Source organism: Oncorhynchus keta, chromosome 13, assembly GCF_023373465.1.
Source record: "Oncorhynchus keta strain PuntledgeMale-10-30-2019 chromosome 13, Oket_V2, whole genome shotgun sequence".
In the NCBI taxonomy this organism is placed as follows: domain Eukaryota; kingdom Metazoa; phylum Chordata; class Actinopteri; order Salmoniformes; family Salmonidae; genus Oncorhynchus; species Oncorhynchus keta.
Window position 1 is genome coordinate 49,840,362 of NC_068433.1, and position 19,258 is coordinate 49,859,619.

The window sequence follows — 19,258 nt, forward strand, 5'->3', positions numbered from 1 at the left end:
ACTGTGCATGGCTCTATGGCTCATAAATCAGAACATCTGAACCTAACATCTGGAGTCTCTGACTGCGTCTCTAAACCCCCCCATCCTCTTCTCTACCGCCGCCATGTGTGACAATGAGTAATACAAATGTTTTATTTTAAAATCGCTTTTATCTATTACTCCCCGTTTTTTTCGGGCTCACAACAGGAACATATTCTTTCAATGGAGTTTCAAAAGGGGGAATTTGGTCCATATGGGCCGTGCTGAGGGGCTGCCAGTGGAATGTTTTCCATGGTGGGGCCGGAGCGTGGGTCTGATGCATGGGATACAGGCGTTGGATTACTTCCTCCTCATAATAATAGGGGGGCAAGTCACACCACAAGGCTGCTGGAGGAATGAAGGTTGAGGATATACTCCACTGAGTCTGTAAAGGTTTTAACGGCACGGCGGGTTGGCAGATTGTGAATTTATCCTTCATCACTAGACAAGGCATTGGTTTAATGGCACGGCGGGATGCCAGATTGGGAGTTTATTCTTAAACAAAGACACAAGGCATTGGTTTAATGGCACGGCGGGATGCCAGATTGGGAGTTTATTCTTAAACAAAGACACAAGGCATTGGTTTAATGGCACGGCGGGATGCCAGATTGGGAGTTTATTCTTAAACAAAGACACAAGGCATTGGTTTAATGGCACGGCGGGATGCCAGATTGGGAATTTACCCTTCATCACTAGAGAAGGCATTGGTTTAATAGCACGACAGGTTGCCAAATTGGGTATTTTACCCTTCATCACTAGAGAAGGCATTGGTTTAGTAGCCTACGTAGTCCCAGATCTGTTTGTGCATGACGATGTTTGGGATGACAATGACCATAGGAGCAACACAGCGCAAACAGATCTGGGACCAGGCTATTGGTTTAATATATGAGCAACACATGGAGATGTTTAGGCCATCCGTCCACTTTGCCAGAATGGATCTGAAGTGAGAATATGGGTGACATCTCAACAACAACAACAAAACGTTATGCAGTTGATGAGAGTTAAAGGCAGCGGTGTTCATTCTCTCCAATTCAGCTGAGATCAATAACACTTCATATCACCTCACAGGAGTTTGGAATCCAAACCAGACTGGCTAGAAGACCGCAACTCAACCGTGACCGAGCAGCCAAGGTCTGACCCAAGGTCTTTAAACAGAAAGGCTTCCCCATAAGGACATTGATGAAAAGTGGATGTCGACCATCTCCTCTTCTTCCTCCTTGTAATTGTCAGGACATTGACGACTATGACACCTACGAGCAGCAGACCAGTCATTTAAGAGACTGTGCAATGCTGCCACCTGGTGAGTAAAAACAAATCCAACCAATATCTTCTCTCTTTAATTTCAAGAATAGGGCCCTGACAGATAATGAAGCTGGAGAAGCGACGACTATAATGGAGATAGTCCAGGAGGATCTCACAGCTCTGAGGGGACAGAGGGGTCCTGTCTTTGGACTCCATTTGGACTCCCCTCCCCACAACATGATCACTGCAACAACACATCACAGTTTTACAGTAGGGTAAAAAATACTCATGAAAAACAATCCCTTTCAAAGACTTATAATGTCATGTGTAATGTCTAGGGATAGTATCGACTGGGTCCTTGATCTAGCCTTACAGTAAGTAAGAGCAGATGAGAGATGCTCTGTAAAATCCCTCACTTTTTACCCTGTTCTTGGTGTAAAGCCGAAGGAAGGTGCTAGAGCGGAAGTGAGGAGAGTCGAAAGGTTTGATCAGGTGACCAGCCCCAGGGTAGGACACAGTTGTCAGCAGGTGACCGTTCCCTGCCCCCTCCAACATACTGTACATCTGTGCATAGAGGTCAGAGGTCAGGTGATATCTGGGATAGGCCTTTTAGCGTGCCAACTTATACTGTAATTAATGTAGGTCTATGTATGCATTATCAGGTAGTGGCAGGTAGCCTAGTGGTTAAGAGTGTTGGGCCATTAACTGAAAGGTTGCTGGTTTGAATCCCTGAGTTGACTAGGTGAAAAATATATCTTGAGCAAGGCGCTTAACACTAATTGCTCCTGTATGTTGCTCTGGTCAAGAGTGTCTACTAAATAACTAAAATGTACAGTACTTACATCCTGGACAGATTCTGTAGTGGCACAGTTCTGGTCAGCTTCTCCAATGACCATCAGTAATGGACACTTTAACCTCCTGACCTATGGGGTCAAAAAAGAGGTCCACACACATGTCAGTTCCTCACTGTACAAATACATACAGTATAGTGTGCATACAATGCAGTCTGAAAGATACCTTGCTTTAGAATCGGTTAAAACACAAGGGACAATCTCAAAGGGAAAACATGACTGGCACTTATACACTCCATACATCTGGGCTGAATTATCAAAACATATGTTGGAAAATAGGGTTGTGTCTACAGAGCATCTGTAAAATAATTGTTTACAGTATTACAGAGAGAAAAGAAACAGTCAACTATGTAGGGAGAGCTAACTGAAAATAATTCAGAATTCATCGCCGAAACGGATGTCCTCAGCAACTTCACACACGATACAGTACAATAACACAACTCAGTTGCTTTACTATAGCAATTTGTAAAGTTGATTAACAAGTCAAAATACTGTACTTTAAAAAAAATATCTTTGCATGAAGTATGACAAACATAAATAGTAACATCTGGCAAAACAACAAGTAGGAACACAAGCCCAAAAACATAGTTGTTCTTGCCTTTGTCCGTTTCATCACTGGCATAATGGCAGAACGCCTCCCACCCTCAGAGCGGTGGGAAAAACATTCTTCACCACAATCTGTAGTTGCTCATCAATGAGGGCTCTAGTGGGCTCTACTCGGAGCATGGGGCTTGGACTCACCCCTGCCATTATGTGTGACCAACCGGAGAGCTTAACATCCTCCCTGCAGGCTAGAGCAGCTAACATCCTCTACTTCCAAAATAAAAACAGGTTGGGACTGAGGCAAATCCCTCCCCACGCTTTTTGCAAATGTGATTGAACATTCTATAGCCATATCCCTCATTTGTACATATTCACAACAAGGCCATATCAAAAAAGGACCATAGTGCTCTCCAAAAAGTCTTGTTGGTGCGTAAAACCTGTGAATCCAGATAATAAAAAAATATATAATGGGTCTACAGTCAAAAAGGTTTTGCATAAATATATGTTTTTACTGCATCAGGATAGGTTGGATCATAACATGGCCATAACTATGGTACAGTTTAAAAATATTGATCATTATTTTATTATAATATCAATTACAGAGAAATAAGCTGAGCAAATTGATACCCCTGTCTTCATCCGAAGCTCCTTTTCGCCATAGGACTGTGCTGGGGAAAGATTATGTGATTGTGATAAACAGCTGAGAAGATTATGACAGAAGACTTGATAAAGACCTGTAATGAATCATGATGACAGAGATACTGATAAAATATTTCAAATGTTTGATTACATCTGAAGTCCTGGAACAAGGCAGAATCCAATAGATAGAACATGAACAAGATATAGTTCACATCCCTCCTTTTCCCACATCCTCCTTGCAAATTGATTAGATCATAACATTTGATCATAACCAAACATATTACATTATCAGAACAGTCATTTTGATAATACAATACAACAGAATACAATAGAAAACATCCTTCAAATTCTCTTGTGTTACAGTATAAAATAATCAGTATATTATATTATCTAAAATAATGTGTCCACATGTCCACATGTCCATAACACTAGTGCTGAGGTGTCCTGGGTGGGGGCGTCAGATCTTCTTGAATGGCCCTGAACAGCTGCAGCAGGGCGTCTCCCCACAGCGCCTTCTGGTGTTGGGAGGTGGTATGAGCCAGAGTCTGGGCAGTGTACACCATAGTGAGCACTGTGCGCTCAAAGTCCTCCCTGCTCAGGGCACCTCTGCGCTGGGACAGGTGGGAGGTCAGACGTCTGATCTCGGATAGTCTCTTGGGCAGGACGTCCTCACAGATGACCTCCAGCTTTTGGACCGACCTCAGAGACGCCAGCTCCATGTCTGGGATCACAAAGGGCTTGTCCTCACCCTCGATCTGCAGGCCTGCCAGCAGGATCTAGAAGACAGACACAGTTGTATCAGATTCTTTACAGGTTCTATCAGATCCACTTTTCATATGTCCATCTGTCATCTCAGTACCTACATGTTCTGAGATTGTTTGATTGATTTAATCAATTGACTGATTGAATGATTCGATCAACAGAGCGATTTCCCAACAGAGTCATGGTGAAACTCACCTCATAAAAACCAATGGTATAACTGGAATACAAGTCAAGCTCTTACCAGTAGGGGTCCTACAATACATAACAAAATATGTTTGCTGCTTATTCCTCTGTTGAATCGGAATAAACACTGAATAATTAAGACCTTAAAAATAAGTTTCTGTTCCTTCCATGGATAGAGGGACAGTTTTCCTTGAGTAACCTGACTCCCGTTGGCATGTATTCATGGATGCCAATGGAAGCCAGGCTTCCCCCAAAATAATTGTCAAAGAAAAAAGTGTAATTTAAAAACTCTTTCATCTCGGTCTTTGAGAATTTTACTTCAGTTCGCAAGAGGCGGAATGTATCTCACCGAGGGAGAAAGCATTAGAGCGAGTGAAACTGTGCCCCTTTCTCTCTGTATGTGTAGGCCATCTATCTGATGATGTCTGGTCAAAAGCTGTTTGGCATTTGGCCTCCCTTGATAAAAATGATAAAATATTAGCCAATCAGTGTTGAGTTAAACTGTTAATGGTCTTGGCGCACCAAAAGAAAGTCTCAGGGGAAGCCAGTTTGGATTTGGCTTCACTCCTATCACATTGAGACCCAAACATCATTGACAAAAAACAACTTCAATTGTCACATTTCATTGTGTTGTTGTCCTCCGGTGGCTTGCTAGCGAGCTAAAATTGGCCCTTTCCTAAATTAGCAATCAATGGAGAAAGGGATTTGGACTTGTTTTACTTAATTCATCACACTGTCAAATGATTATAACTGCGATTCTGATCCAATGATAAATTCATACATTGTGCCCTTGACCTGAGAGGATGGAAGTTCAATGTGTAGCTAGATGTAGAAGCCTAAAGTTCACTAGCTAACAATGACCGTGATAGGAAGTTAGGCGAGCGAGGAAGCATTTTAGCTAGGTAGCCTAGGACAACAAAAAATAAAAGCATGAACTGTATAGACCGTTTCGTCAACATGAAAGAGAGGAGGATGGCGTTGGCATTTCTCTACAAGTAGGGTGAGTCCATGTGTTTTTCTACTTGCACGCACACACACACACACACACACACACACACACACACACACACACACACACACACACACACACACACACACACACACACACACACACACACACACACACACACACACACACACAGAGGGAGAGAGAAATCAGAACCATGGGAAGCCACATCATATTTAGCTTACTATGGAAGACCAGGGGGTTTGGTCAAGACATTTACACAGATTAGACACAGACAGGGCAGGATAAACTCGGTTTCAAGAGTATTTATTTAAATAATAAATGAAAAAGAAAAGGTCTCCCCTATGAGACCCTCTCCGGGATAATGTCTTCTGGGCTCCAGGTCTTGCTGTATCCTGTCGGGATCACAACTGCACTCACTCCTGTTACCTCTGTAACCATCCCCACCTATACAGGAGTCCTTTCTTCTCCCCATCCCCACCTATACAGGAGTCCTTTCTTCCCCCATCCCCACCTATACAGGATTCCTTTCTTCCCCCCATCCCCAACTATACAGGAGTCCTTTCTTCTCCCCATCCCCACCTATACAGTCCTTTCTTCTCCCCATCCCCACCTATACAGGAGTCCTTTCTTCCCCCATCCCCACCTATACAGGATTCCTTTCTTCCCCCATCCCCACCTATACAGGAGTCCTTTCTTCCCCCATCCCCACCTATCAGGAGTCCCCCCCATCCCCACCTATACAGGAGTCCTTTCTTCCCCCATCCCCACCTATACAGGATTCCTTTCTTCCCCCATCCCCACCTATACAGGAGTCCTTTCTTCCCCCATCCCCACCTATACAGGAGTCCTTTCTTACCCCATCCCCACCTATACAGGAGTCCTTTCTTCCCCCCTCCCCACCTATACAGGAGTCCTTTCTTCTCCCCATCCCCACCTATACAGGAGTCCTTTCTTCCCCCATCCCCACCTATACAGGATTCCTTTCTTCCCCCATCCCCACCTATACAGGAGTCCTTTCTTCCCCCATCCCCACCTATACAGGAGTCCTTTCTTCCCCCATCCCCACCTATACAGGAGTCCTTTCTTCCCCCATCCCCACCTATACAGGAGTCCTTTCTTCTTCCCCCATCCCCAACCTATACAGGAGTCCTTTCTTCCCCCCATCCCCACCTATACAGGAGTCCTTTCTTCCCCCATCCCCAACTTTCTTCCCCATCCCCACCTAGGAGTCCTTTCTTCCCCCATCCCCACCTATACAGGAGTCCTTTCTTCCCCCATCCCCACCTATATCAGGATTCCTTTCTTCCCCCATCCCCACCTATACAGGAGTCCTTTCTTCCCCCATCCCCACCTATACAGGAGTCCTTTCTTCCCCCATCCCCACCTATACAGGAGTCCTTTCTTCCCCCATCCCCACCTATACAGGAGTCCTTTCTTCTCCCCATCCCCACCTATACAGGAGTCCTTTCTTCCCCCATCCCCACCTATACAGGAGTCCTTTCTTCCCCCATCCCCACCTATACAGGAGTCCTTTCTTCCCCCATCCCCACCTATACAGGAGTCCTTTCTTCCCCCATCCCCACCTATACAGGAGTCCTTTCTTCCCCCATCCCCACCTATACAGGAGTCCTTTCTTCTCCCCATCCCCACCTATACAGGAGTCCTTTCTTCCCCCATCCCCACCTATACAGGATTCCTTTCTTCCCCCATCCCCACCTATACAGGAGTCCTTTCTTCTCCCCATCCCCACCTATACAGGAGTCCTTTCTTCCCCCATCCCCACCTATACAGGAGTCCTTTCTTCCCCCATCCCCACCTATACAGGATTCCTTTCTTCCCCCCATCCCCACCTATACAGGAGTCCTTTCTTCTCCCCATCCCCACCTATACAGGAGTCCTTTCTTCCCCCATCCCCACCTATACAGGATTCCTTTCCTTCCCCCATCCCCACCTATACAGGAGTCCTTTCTTCCCCCATCCCCACCTATACAGGATTCCTTTCTTCCCCCATCCCCACCTATACAGGAGTCCTTTCTTCCCCCATCCCCACCTATACAGGAGTCCTTTCATTCCCCATCCCCACCTATACAGGAGTCCTTTCTTCCCCCATCCCCACCTATACAGGAGTCCTTTCTTCCCCCATCCCCACCTATACAGGAGTCCTTTCTTCCCCCATCCCCACGTATACAGGAGTCCTTTCTTCCCCCCATCCCCACCTATACAGGAGTCCTTTCTTCCCCCCATCCCCACCTATACCCCACCTATCCCCACAGGAGTCCTTTCTTCCCCCATCCCCACCTATACAGTTGTCCTTTCTTCCCCCATCCCCACCTATACAGGAGTCCTTTCTTCCCCCATCCCCACCTATCCCCACAGGAGTCCTTTCTTCCCCCATCCCCACCTATACAGGAGTCCTTTCTTCCCCCCATCCCCACCTATACAGGAGTCCTTTCTTCCCCCCATCCCCACCTATACAGGTGTCCTTTCTTCCCCCATCCCCACCTATACAGTTGTCCTTTCTTCTCCCCATCCCCACCTATACAGGAGTCCTTTCATTCCCCCATCCCCACCTATACAGGAGTCCTTTCTTCCCCCATCCCCACCTATACAGGAGTCCTTTCTTCCCCCCATCCCCACCTATACAGGAGTCCTTTCTTCCCCCATCCCCACCTATACAGGAGTCCTTTCTTCCCCCCATCCCCACGTATACAGGAGTCCTTTCTTCCCCCCATCCCCACCTATACAGGAGTCCTTTCTTCCCCCATCCCCACCTATACAGGAGTCCTTTCTTTCCCCCATCCCCACCTATACAGGAGTCCTTTCATTCCCCCATCCCCACCTATACAGGAGTCCTTTCATTCCCCCATCCCCACCTATACAGTCCTTTCCTCCCCCACCTACAGGAGTCCTTTCATTCCCCCCATCCCCACCTATACAGGAGTCCTTTCTTCCCCCATCCCCACCTATACAGGAGTCCTTTCTTCCCCCATCCCCACCTATACAGGAGTCCTTTCTTCCCCCCATCCCCACCTATACAGGAGTCCTTTCTTCTCCCCATCCCCACCTATACAGGAGTCCTTTCTTTCCCCCATCCCCCCCTATACAGGAGTCCTTTCTTACCCCCATCCCCACCTATACAGGAGTCCTTTCTTCCCCCCATCCCCACCTATACAGGAGTCCTTTCTTCCCCCCCATCCCCTCCTATACAGGAGTCCTTTCTTCCCCCCATCCCCACCTATACAGGAGTCCTTTCATTCCCCCCATCCCCACCTATACAGGAGTCCTTTCATTCCCCCATCCCCACCTATACAGGATTCCTTTCTTCCCCCCATCCCCACCTATACAGGAGTCCTTTCATTCCCCCCATCCCCACCTATACAGGAGTCCTTTCATTCCCCCCATCCCCACCTATACAGGAGTCCTTTCTTCCCCCCATCCCCACCTATACAGGAGTCCTTTCTTCCCCCATCCCCACCTATACAGGAGTCCTTTCTTCCCCCATCCCCACCTATACAGGAGTCCTTTCTTCCCCCATCCCCACCTATACAGGAGTCCTTTCTTCCCCCATCCCCACCTATACAGGAGTCCTTTCTTCCCCCATCCCCACCTATACAGGAGTCCTTTCTTCCCCCATCCCCACCTATACAGGAGTCCTTTCTTCCCCCATCCCCACCTATACAGGAGTCCTTTTCCCCCATCCCCCCTATCCCCACCTATACAGGAGTCCTTTCATTCCCCCATCCCCACCTATACAGGAGTCCTTTCTTCCCCCCATCCCCACCTATACAGGAGTCCTTTCATTCCCCCCATCCCCACCTATACAGGAGTCCTTTCATTCCCCCATCCCCACCTATACAGGAGTCCTTTCTTCCCCCATCCCCACCTATACAGGAGTCCTTTCTTCTCCCCCCCCACCTATCCCCACCTATCCCCACAGGAGTCCTTTCATTCCCCCCATCCCCACCTATACAGGAGTCCTTTCTTCCCCCCATCCCCACCTATACAGGAGTCCTTTCTTCCCCCCATCCCCACCTATACAGGAGTCCTTTCTTCCCCCATCCCCACCTATACAGGAGTCCTTTCTTTCCCCCATCCCCACCTATACAGGAGTCCTTTCTTCCCCCCATCCCCACCTATACAGGAGTCCTTTCTTCCCCCCATCCCCACCTATACAGGAGTCCTTTCTTCCCCCCATCCTCACGTATACAGGAGTCCTTTCTTCCCCCATCCCCACCTATACAGGAGTCCTTTCTTCCCCCATCCCCACCTATACAGGAGTCCTTTCTTCCCCCATCCCCACCTTCCCCCATCCCCACAGGAGTCCTTTCTTCCCCCATCCCCACCTATACAGGAGTCCTTTCTTCCCCCATCCCCACCTATACAGGAGTCCTTTCTTCCCCCATCCCCACCTATACAGGAGTCCTTTCTTCCCCCATCCCCACCTATACAGGAGTCCTTTCTTCCCCCATCCCCACCTATACAGGAGTCCTTTCTTCCCCCATCCCCACCTATACAGGAGTCCTTTCTTCCCCCATCCCCACCTATACAGGAGTCCTTTCTTCCCCCATCCCCACCTATACAGGAGTCCTTTCTTCCCCCATCCCCACCTATACAGGAGTCCTTTCTTCCCCCATCCCCACCTATACAGGAGTCCATTTCTTCCCCCATCCCCACCTATACAGGAGTCCTTTCTTCCCCCATCCCCACCTATACAGGAGTCCTTTCTTCCCCCATCCCCACCTATACAGGAGTCCTTTCTTCCCCACCTATACCCTTTCATCCCCACCTATACAGGAGTCCTTTCTTCCCCCCATCCCCACCTCCCCACCTATACAGGAGTCCTTTCTTCCCCCATCCCCACCTATACAGGAGTCCTTTCATTCCCCCATCCCCACCTATACAGTTGTCCTTTCTTCCCCCATCCCCACCTATACAGGAGTCCTTTCATTCCCCCCATCCCCACCTATACAGGAGTCCTTTCTTCCCCCATCCCCACCTATACAGGAGTCCTTTCTTCCCCCATCCCCACCTATACAGTCCTTTCTCCTTTCTTCCCCCCCCATCCCCACCTATACAGGAGTCCTTTCTTCCCCCATCCCCACCTATACAGGAGTCCTTTCTTCCCCCCATCCCCACCTATACAGGAGTCCTTTCTTCCCCCATCCCCACCTATACAGGAGTCCTTTCTTCCCCCATCCCCACCTATACAGGAGTCCTTTCTTCCCCCCATCCCCACCTATACAGGAGTCCTTTCTTCTCCCCATCCCCACCTATACAGGAGTCCTTTCTTCTCCCCATCCCCACCTATACAGGAGTCCTTTCTTCCCCCCATCCTCACCTATACAGGAGTCCTTTCTTCCCCCCATCCCCACCTATACAGGAGTCCTTTCTTCCCCCCATCCCCACCTATACAGGAGTCCTTTCTTCCCCCCATCCCCACCTATACAGGAGTCCTTTCTTCCCCCCATCCTCACGTATACAGGAGTCCTTTCTTCCCCCACTCTCCCTGTGTGCTGCCCTTCTGGTAGCTATATGGGCCTTGCACAGCTGGTGAGCAATCAGCCCTTGATTACTCACCAACTCCCAATCAGCCCCAATTAATCCTGTCCGGAGAACCCGTCGAGACCTGGCACGTCCAGCTGATCGAGCCATCGCCTCGTGATGTATACACCGTCTGTCACCAGGCCTTGGCGAGTCTCCCCCTGGTGGCTGACTTGCTGTACGCCACATTACGTTGTATGGACAAGATTGTTTTTGGTGTATTTTAGTTGTCACTGTATTAGACTAAGCTAATCAACTAAGATAATGTTGAAATGTTGAAGTTGAAATGGTGCTGGAATAGTGGAGGCAGCTCCTGTTTTCCTTGTGAATTGCAGTAAGTCTCCGTGGTTCTCAATCAATAGTTGTTAAGTAGTCTGAAAACTCCAGAAACATTCTTTTCCTTGACGTTGCTGTCGTTCATGAAACTGTTGGTTACATTCAATATGCTTTGTGGACTTCACCTGACAGATGATGCTCTCCGGTTTTGTGATGAAACAAATGTGTGGTTGAATTTATTCTGCCACTGTGTCTTCTTATTGACTCGTCCTTAGGCCTATATATCACTATATCACGGTGGCAAGGCATATGAACTAACAGGTCATAGAGCAGACAAATAAATTCTCACAACACAGTTTGTAATATGGCTTTTTTTCCTGGCTTGGTTTCCCCAGTGATTTTACCCACACACTGCTACTGATGATGACTGCTGACTGAGGCTTCAGTTTCCCTTTCCCAGTAGGTCAAAACTACGTTCCTGCTCCAACCATGACTCTCGTTGCCCAAGTTCAACTGTATGAAATTCAGAAAGTTTGAAGCCATGAGGACGGTTCACTTTGCCTACAGCTTCTCTGCCTCGACCCTTCCCACCTCCGACCTCCATTTCCCTGCAGCACGACGAGCGGTGGTATCCACAAGATTCACATCAAACAGGAAATGTTTCAGCTCTTCAATTTGTAGGAGAAGAGGAGTCAAACATTCAATACATCTAACTTTCACTTCTCTCTCTCTGAATGGAACTCTGAGGAGATACACACACCTACACACACAGGCCCACTGCTGAAGACAAGAGCTCTCCAACTTTGCTTACTCCACACGCACTTCTTGGTTTCCGTTGTTTTCTCAGCGATGTTCTGAGTTCTGTCATAACAAACAGTAGAAATGTAGCCTCTTCCCATACTGTAATGCCCAATTCCAAATCAACCCTTAGACCCTATGCACTCTCAGATCTCCATAAGTGCAGGGTCTAGGGGTCGATTTAAGATTTGAGATTTGACACCGACAAGGACTGATATAAGAGTTTGCTACAGTATGGAGAAAGGGGCCCCTATGCGACCTACAACTCACTTAAGTAACTAACAGAGTTTCTGAAAGTTAAGAATTCTTCCCAAAACCACAAGAGATGAGCTTTCAGGTATTTTTGACTTGTTATGCCTAAGATATTTTATTTAGAAGCAATGGTGAATATAAAAGCTTGAGTAGCATTGATTCTGATGCAACATGTTTTGCCGCTACCCCACAAGATTCACAAAGATTCAATAACCTATGACCTCTGTGTCCATGTTTTCCACTCAAACATCAGAGCGGTGGATGGTTGAGCAGTATATGTCCAGACATAACGTTTGCTTCTTGGGCTCCAACATACCAGCTGTAGTATGTGTGGATGAATCTGGGTTGTGCCCACAGTGGATATGGTCTGTCTCAACAATGAGAAGAAGCAGGGGCCTCTGGGATATGGAATTCAATGTCAGAACAATATTAAGTATTAAAGACGAAATGATCTGAGAGGAGGGTCTCTGGATGATCCATTGTGGGTCGGAGAGAAGAGCCAGACTGTTAGAGCCTGTAATAAAAATTACATTTGTGGAAGATTTAACTTGATCTGACAACAATCTTCTTGTTTCCATGTAAAATTCACAATGAATTAAATCCCCTTTATGCTCATTAATGTAATTTAAGCAGAGATGGCTATTGTCGACTCACCTCAAACAGCAGGTTAACATCTTCCACAGAGTTCTGGAAGGTGGGGTTGACCAATGAGTGTGCGCCACGCTTCACTCTAAAGGCTGATGGGTAAAGGGCTAAATAGAAAGGGGAGAGAAAGTGAGAAGAGGAGAGATAGCATTTTGAGTAGTTGAATGACTCATTAAACCAAAAGCAAACCAAAAGAAATACAATAGATCCAGAATTTCCCGTTGAGCAAGTGAATATGGTTGCTGTTGTTGTGACCAGGAGGTCAGTCAAACACAACACATGTTGCAGTATTTACGCAGTGGCATACAGTATACAATATAGTCAAATACATTGACACAGTGGCTATAGGTCATGTAAAATCCTACACTTACTGCATACTGTAAACATGTCTACGTAGGTTAAACTATCGAGCCGCAGGTTTGTGGGAGACAACTAGGGTGTAATATATATAATATATGCCATTTAGCTGACGCTTTTATCCAAAGCGACTTACAGTCATGTGTTCCTATGTGAAACCGGGTGAAAACCTTTTAACCTCTGACACCGGTAATCGCAAGTATGTCCCACTTTATAGATGCCCCCTCTTTTCAAAGAGCCAGGTGTGTCTATAGGGCATAGGCTATAGGGTAGGGCGGTCAGATTTCAAAGTGTCAGGGCATATGTGCCGCAGCAGGCCTGAGAGTTCAGGATCTGTGGTCTGCTCTTCATAAAAGCCCTCTCTCTCAGCCTTCAGAACCGCAGACTAAGGCAGCTCTGTCATTTATAAGGGAAGCTAACCAGGAGCAGAAGCAGAGAAACACCTGGACACAAGCTTACCAACTGGGTTCCAACCTTGGTCCCTAGCATACCACAAGACTGCTGAGCTAAAGGCAGCTCCTGAGCTAAATGCAGCTAAGGCAGGTATTCTGATCTCAGATGAGACCATTCACTGAACCACCTCCTTCACACCTATTCTTTGACCTGTAAGGGAGATGTGGTAGTTATTATATCTACAAAGGACTCGTCTAATCTCTCAAAATGAATATTAACATTAAGTGAGATAATGGGACTAATGGGCTTCTTTTCACATGGTTCCCTCTGCATTACTCTGAGTGGCTTCTGAACAGTGAGGGGATGATTTGAGGCAGGAGTCACAGTAGTGACATGATAATACCCTTCACTTGTTTGAGATGCAGCTGCAGTACATAGAGACATTCTTGTGGTCAAGTATTTGACCTCAACAGAAAAATATGACAGGTTGAGAAATGTTGTTAACATGACCTAGAGATGACCCAGCCCAACCCAAAGAAAGTCTGGTGCAACAGCATCTCTCCCTCAATACCTTATTTGCTTTCTTTTCCATTAGAGCCCTGAATACCTGGCAGGAACTCCGACTGTGTGTTGAAAGTACAGGGCCATGTGCTTTTGGGTTGAAGGGTCAGGTACAGACAGACAAGGTCCAAATAAGAAGCTTGATTGGAAGTCGGAGCATGTATGAAATGGACACAAACAGACCATCGATCATGCAGTGCTTCAGTCTGTCTGAGGAATGCCTGGGCCCTGGACAGAACAGAAAGGTCATGGTAGGAACACAGCGTGGCTTGGGGTAAAATAAATTGTCCTCTCAACAGTTCAGAGTTAAATGCGGTTGTAATTTAGCTTTATGAAACACAGCACACGGGGGGCTACTGTTTATCCATACCTCACACCATAGCTTACTCATTCTCTCATAGATACAACATCTGTCGGAGAGTGACATTCTTTCTGAGCTTGGTCAGTTCCCTACTACTGTAGAACGTGCTCTTGTTACTAATCTAAGCCAGATATCCAATCACTGTACAGTAATCTGCTGTTTGAGCCAAACGTAATATAGGCTCACTGAGTTTAATGAGGATCATAGTTTAAACATTGGCCCTCTTTATGGAAACCGATCAGGAATCAGCTCCTGGTCAACTGACACCCAGCACAATTCCACTGTTCTCCGACTGTACTCCATATGGATTCTGATCCAAGATCAGGTCTTGCTATTCCCAGCCCCCCTCCACTGTACTCCTCACGCTCTCGATGGGACAACACTTGCCACATTCTCCCCATTCAGAAACATGGTTAAAGAAGCAGCGTGGGAATGTATAAGCATACAGAACACACCCATAGGGACAACAACTTTTATTGGCACAGAGCCGGTGTGAACAGTGAGGTTATGAGGTCTATGAGGTTCATTTCCATGCTTCATTTTCCATTAATCGTTTGATGTTAATGTTGATGCTGTACCACTGTGGAGATATTAGCTCCAAAATGGCTGCTCCAACCAGCCAGCAATTTGTATGGGTTTCACCACTAGTTGCTCAGGTGCCATACATACAGCAGCTGCGAGGAATGCCAGACACCGCCGTCATACTTTTCACCCAGATTTGGGCTGATATGTGCTACTGTGCATCCAAGTGTGATAATGATTCAGTATGTACTGGAAAGCCTAAGCCCCAATGTTGACTTTCATCCAGGAGCACATCCTTTCCTGATGCTTTCCAGTGTGGATCTATAAGTGGAGGAAGGTGGAGCTGGAATTCCACACACACAGATGATACGTTGAGTTCATTGTGTTGAGCTCGAGTCAGAAGTGAAGAACAGGAGGGAACCTTCTTTTCACCTCAGCAGAACAACAGCAACACAAAGAAACATCTATGTTCAATGCCCATGTGATGTGTAACCTTGCCTGAGACCTGAAGACTTGTGTAATGCCTAGGCTTTAGCTCAGCGGGCCAACACAGTCGTCTGATACACAGTAGCCTCGGTCTCCAAATCTAGCCGGTCACATATGGAATAAGTGGTTGCTGGTTTAAAGAAGATGATCCCACCTCTGAAAGCAGATCTCCGTTTTCAAAGCTCTGAGCGAGAAGAAACCAATCATCGCTCGTGCTTCTCGGCCCACTGTAGCGCTAGACTAAATAATCAGTGTTTGCTAGGACACTGTCCCCTGTGTCCTCACAAACAAGCAGGGAACTTGTAATCTCCCTCTAAGCACATGCAATGAGGCAGGGGAAAACACAAAGCCATTCATTACAAGCAGTGCTAAATGGTCTTGGCTGGAATTGTGTCGTGACTAGAGAAAAGCAGGCAAACCAGAGGTCACTGTCCTCCAGGTTTACTCTAATGGTTATTTGGATTAAAGTCAGAGCCAAAACCACAGTCAGGAACATTTGCCATACTACAACTGATGAATGATGTTTGCTTAACCAGTTTACATATTTGCATTGTGATGTCTAAACTGATATTTTCCACAGAATGCACACACTCTGGAGCAAGTGTATGTCCTAATTAGAACATTCCCAGTGGGCCGAAGACCTGAGAGCTCCAAATATGGGACAAGATATGTCTCAATGTTGAAGGGATAACAATACATCAAGTCAGACATGCAGATGTTCTTCCAAGCTGCTGCAGTCGAAACAGCTGGGGAAGAATGTGGCAGCAGTCAGAGGGACACAGTGGGCCAGAGACAGTCACATGGGCTACACTTACAGTTTGTCCCCTATTCTAAATCACTGTCGGTCCCCTCTATCAAATCCTAAATATTCAGACGTGATCTTTAGAAGTGACCTGATGTTCAATAGCCATACAGTAGATGAGCTTATAGTCCTAGTATGACATGGATGTAATAATACTTTCCTAAAGGATACTGAGACACATGACTGATTGACAGACCAGTTTCCCCTCTGGGATTAATAAAGTTTGTGTTATTTTATCTGATCATTTCAGACTCGTATCCACACAGTCACATCATGCACAGTCGTGGCCAAATGTTTTGAGAATGACACAGATATTCATTTGTCTGCTGCCTCAGTTTGTATGATGACAATATGCATATACTCCAAAATGTTATGAAGAGTGATCAGATGAATTGCAATTAACTGAATCCCCCCAAAAACATTTCCACTGCATTTCAGCCCTGCCACAAAAGGACCAGCTGACATCATGTCAGTGATCCTCTCATTAACACAGGTGTGAGTGTTGACGAGGACAAGGCTGATGTCAAGAAGGGCAGCAAAGAAGCCACTTCTCTCCAGGAAAAAGTTCAGAGACAGACTGATATTCTGCAAAAGGTGCAGGGATTGGACTGCTGAGGACTGGGGTAAAGTCATTTTCTCTGATGAATCCCCTTTCCGATTGTTTGGGGCATCCAGAAAAAAGCTTGTCCAGAGAAGACAAGGTGAGCGCTACCATCAGTCCTGTGTCATGCCAACAGTAAAGCATCCTGAGACCATTCATGTGTGGGGTTGCTTCTCAGCCAAGGGAGTGGGCTCACTCACAATTTTGCCTAAGAACACAGCCATGAATAAAGAATGGTACCAACACATCCTCCGAGAGCAACTTCTCCCAACCATTCAGGAACAGTTTGGTGATGAACAATGCCTTTTCCAGCATGATGGAGCACCTTGCCATAAGGCAAAAGTGATAAGTAAATGGCTCGGGGAACAAAACATCAATATTTTGGGTCCATGGCCAGGAAACTCCCCAGACCTTAATCCCATTGAGAACTTGTGGTCAATCCTCAAGAGGCGGGTGGACAAACAAAAACCCACAAATTCTGACAAATTCCAAGCATTGAATATGCAAGAATGGGCTGTCATCAGTCAGGATGTGGACCGGAAGTTAATTGACAGCATGCCAGGGTCAGATCGCAGAGGTCTTGAAAAATAAGGGTCAACACTGCAAATATTGACTCTTGCATCAACTTCATGTAATTGTCAATAAAAGACACTTATAAAATGCTTGTAATTACACTTCAGTATTCCATAGTAACATCTGACAAAAATATCTAAAGACACTGAAGCAGCAAACTTTGTGAAAACATATATTTGTGTCATTCTCAAAACTTTTGGCCAAGACTGTATATGACTGGATCTCATCTGCCTGCAAAGACCTGAGCTAAGTTGCGTTTCCTGAAGCAAGTTCAACATCATGTGACTGATTCAGTGATTTACATGTAAATCCACCCTCCTACATTCCTTAATTCGGAGGGACCTATTTTCGGCAGTCAACATTTCCAAGGAACCAAACATTGACGTGTGTGGGAGGGAAAATGTATGAATGTGGATCCAAATGTTTGGACCCAACTACAAAGAGGCACTTGAAGTTGTTTTTCCCTGTCGAAAGATATTCAGAAAATAGCATTTCTCTCCTTCTCATCAACACAATCACATACATACAGGAGCCTAACACGCACAGCCCTGCCAAAGCAAACAAAACATTTGTCTTTACTTCAAAAAAACATCAAATCTCATAAATGTCTGCAAACACATCAGAAAATAGTCTACGTAAAGAATAGCCTACTTAACTCCACCTAAATAATCTATTTGGCAGCAAAACGTTCAGTTATGATAATGCACAACGATACTTAATACATAACCATAGTTTATTTTTTCCTTTGATTCCTAAATGCAGTTCATTACTTCTTATTGCGACTAGCTCTGAGTACGTCTACACAACAACCATTAACTTTCTATGAACGTGTCTATGTGGACCCCTCAAACTGACCTGAAGTCAGTCGAAGCTCTGTGAGGTGCTCAGGTGTCCTACCTTTCCTCCAGTGTTGAGCAGCAGCCAGGAACAGCTGGCAGTAGAACACAGTGATGAGTAGACCCCACCGATGCATCATGCTGACTCTCGGCCCAGCGCACACACACTGACACTGCCCTGTCGTCTGTCTGTCTCAATGGGATCTGAATGTGGATCAGTCACCAGCTAATCAAGGCAGCCAGCCAGGCCCCAGCTGGAGAGAGTTGTGTACCAACAACCATCAGGAGAATGAGGTAAGAACGCTGACTGGAGCACTGCTAAACCACTTCACATGCAACTGCTTCATCCTTTCCTTTGTCTGTCTGTTTCTCTCTCTCCTCCCCTACCCTATCTCTGCCTCCCCCCTCTCTCTCTGTCTGTGACTGAGTGCTGAGTTCTCTCGGGCCAGGCTGTCTGGGTTGTCATCTGGAAGTCATCAAGACCCAGGGAATGGCTGCTCTGTTAGTGGCTGGCCTGCCGCTCACCGTGCTACTGGCTGAGGCAGAGCTGACACCAGACTGGCTGCAGCTGGTCTACAACCTGTAAAACCTGTCCAGTATCATCATCATCATCATCATTGTTGTAGTCACCGTCGTTTCCAATATGGTCTCCATCAGCATTAGCATAATGGTCATCATAGTCATATCGTAACATCATCCCCAGGCTTATTGCTACCTCACACAGAGACAAAGATGGTGGCTGAGACAATCATTACTGTGAGGAATACCACGTCTCCATCATCATCATGCTCGGCCTTAGAATCCACCTGCATTCCACATATTGTATACACAGTAAGTGTCTGACAGCTTCATCACAGACCAGACTAAAACACCAATATCTGCCCACTTCAAATACATCCACTCCACATACAACAGACTACAGTGCAGTATAGCATTTCAGGGTTCTCTTCGTCTCTCCATTGTCCTCAGTGAACAGTTTCTGTTCTCTGTGTAGTCAGTCACATGATGTCAGTTACAACAACATTCAAAACTCTCGCTACCAGGGC

At 46.4% G+C, this 19,258-nt stretch overlaps 1 protein-coding gene across 2 annotated transcripts; it reads right to left on the reverse strand.

Annotated features, from left to right (window-relative positions):
- Window positions 1-222: 222 nt before the first annotated feature.
- LOC118370756 (protein FAM180A-like) lies at window positions 223-19,036 on the reverse strand. Of its 2 annotated transcripts, XR_008062976.1 has the most exons (4): window positions 18,274-19,036; window positions 12,730-12,827; window positions 2,103-4,069; window positions 223-1,824 (listed from the first exon to the last, which is right to left on the reverse strand). XR_008062976.1 is itself a non-coding variant. In XM_035755867.2 (3 exons), exons 1-3 carry the CDS (start codon window positions 18,350-18,352, stop codon window positions 3,722-3,724), a joined length of 525 nt encoding a protein of 174 aa, XP_035611760.1. In that variant the 5' UTR covers window positions 18,353-19,036; the 3' UTR covers window positions 223-3,721. The 2 variants fall into 2 exon arrangements, 1 of the variants encoding a protein (XP_035611760.1); XM_035755867.2 differs by having other exon boundaries at window positions 223-4,069.
- Between the last annotated feature and the right edge of the window lie 222 nt (window positions 19,037-19,258).

Bases quoted from the DNA above. Each gene is read 5' to 3' on its own strand.
- LOC118370756 (XM_035755867.2), bottom strand. From the start codon at position 18,352: ATGATGCATCGGTGGGGTCTACTCATCACTGTGTTCTACTGCCAGCTG. The intron at 12,828-18,273 runs GTAGGACACCTG...CTTTCTATTTAG, and splicing joins TGCTCAACACTGGAGGAAAG to CCCTTTACCCATCAGCCTTT. The intron at 4,070-12,729 runs GTGAGTCGACAA...TCTGTCTTCTAG, and splicing joins ATGTTAACCTGCTGTTTGAG to ATCCTGCTGGCAGGCCTGCA.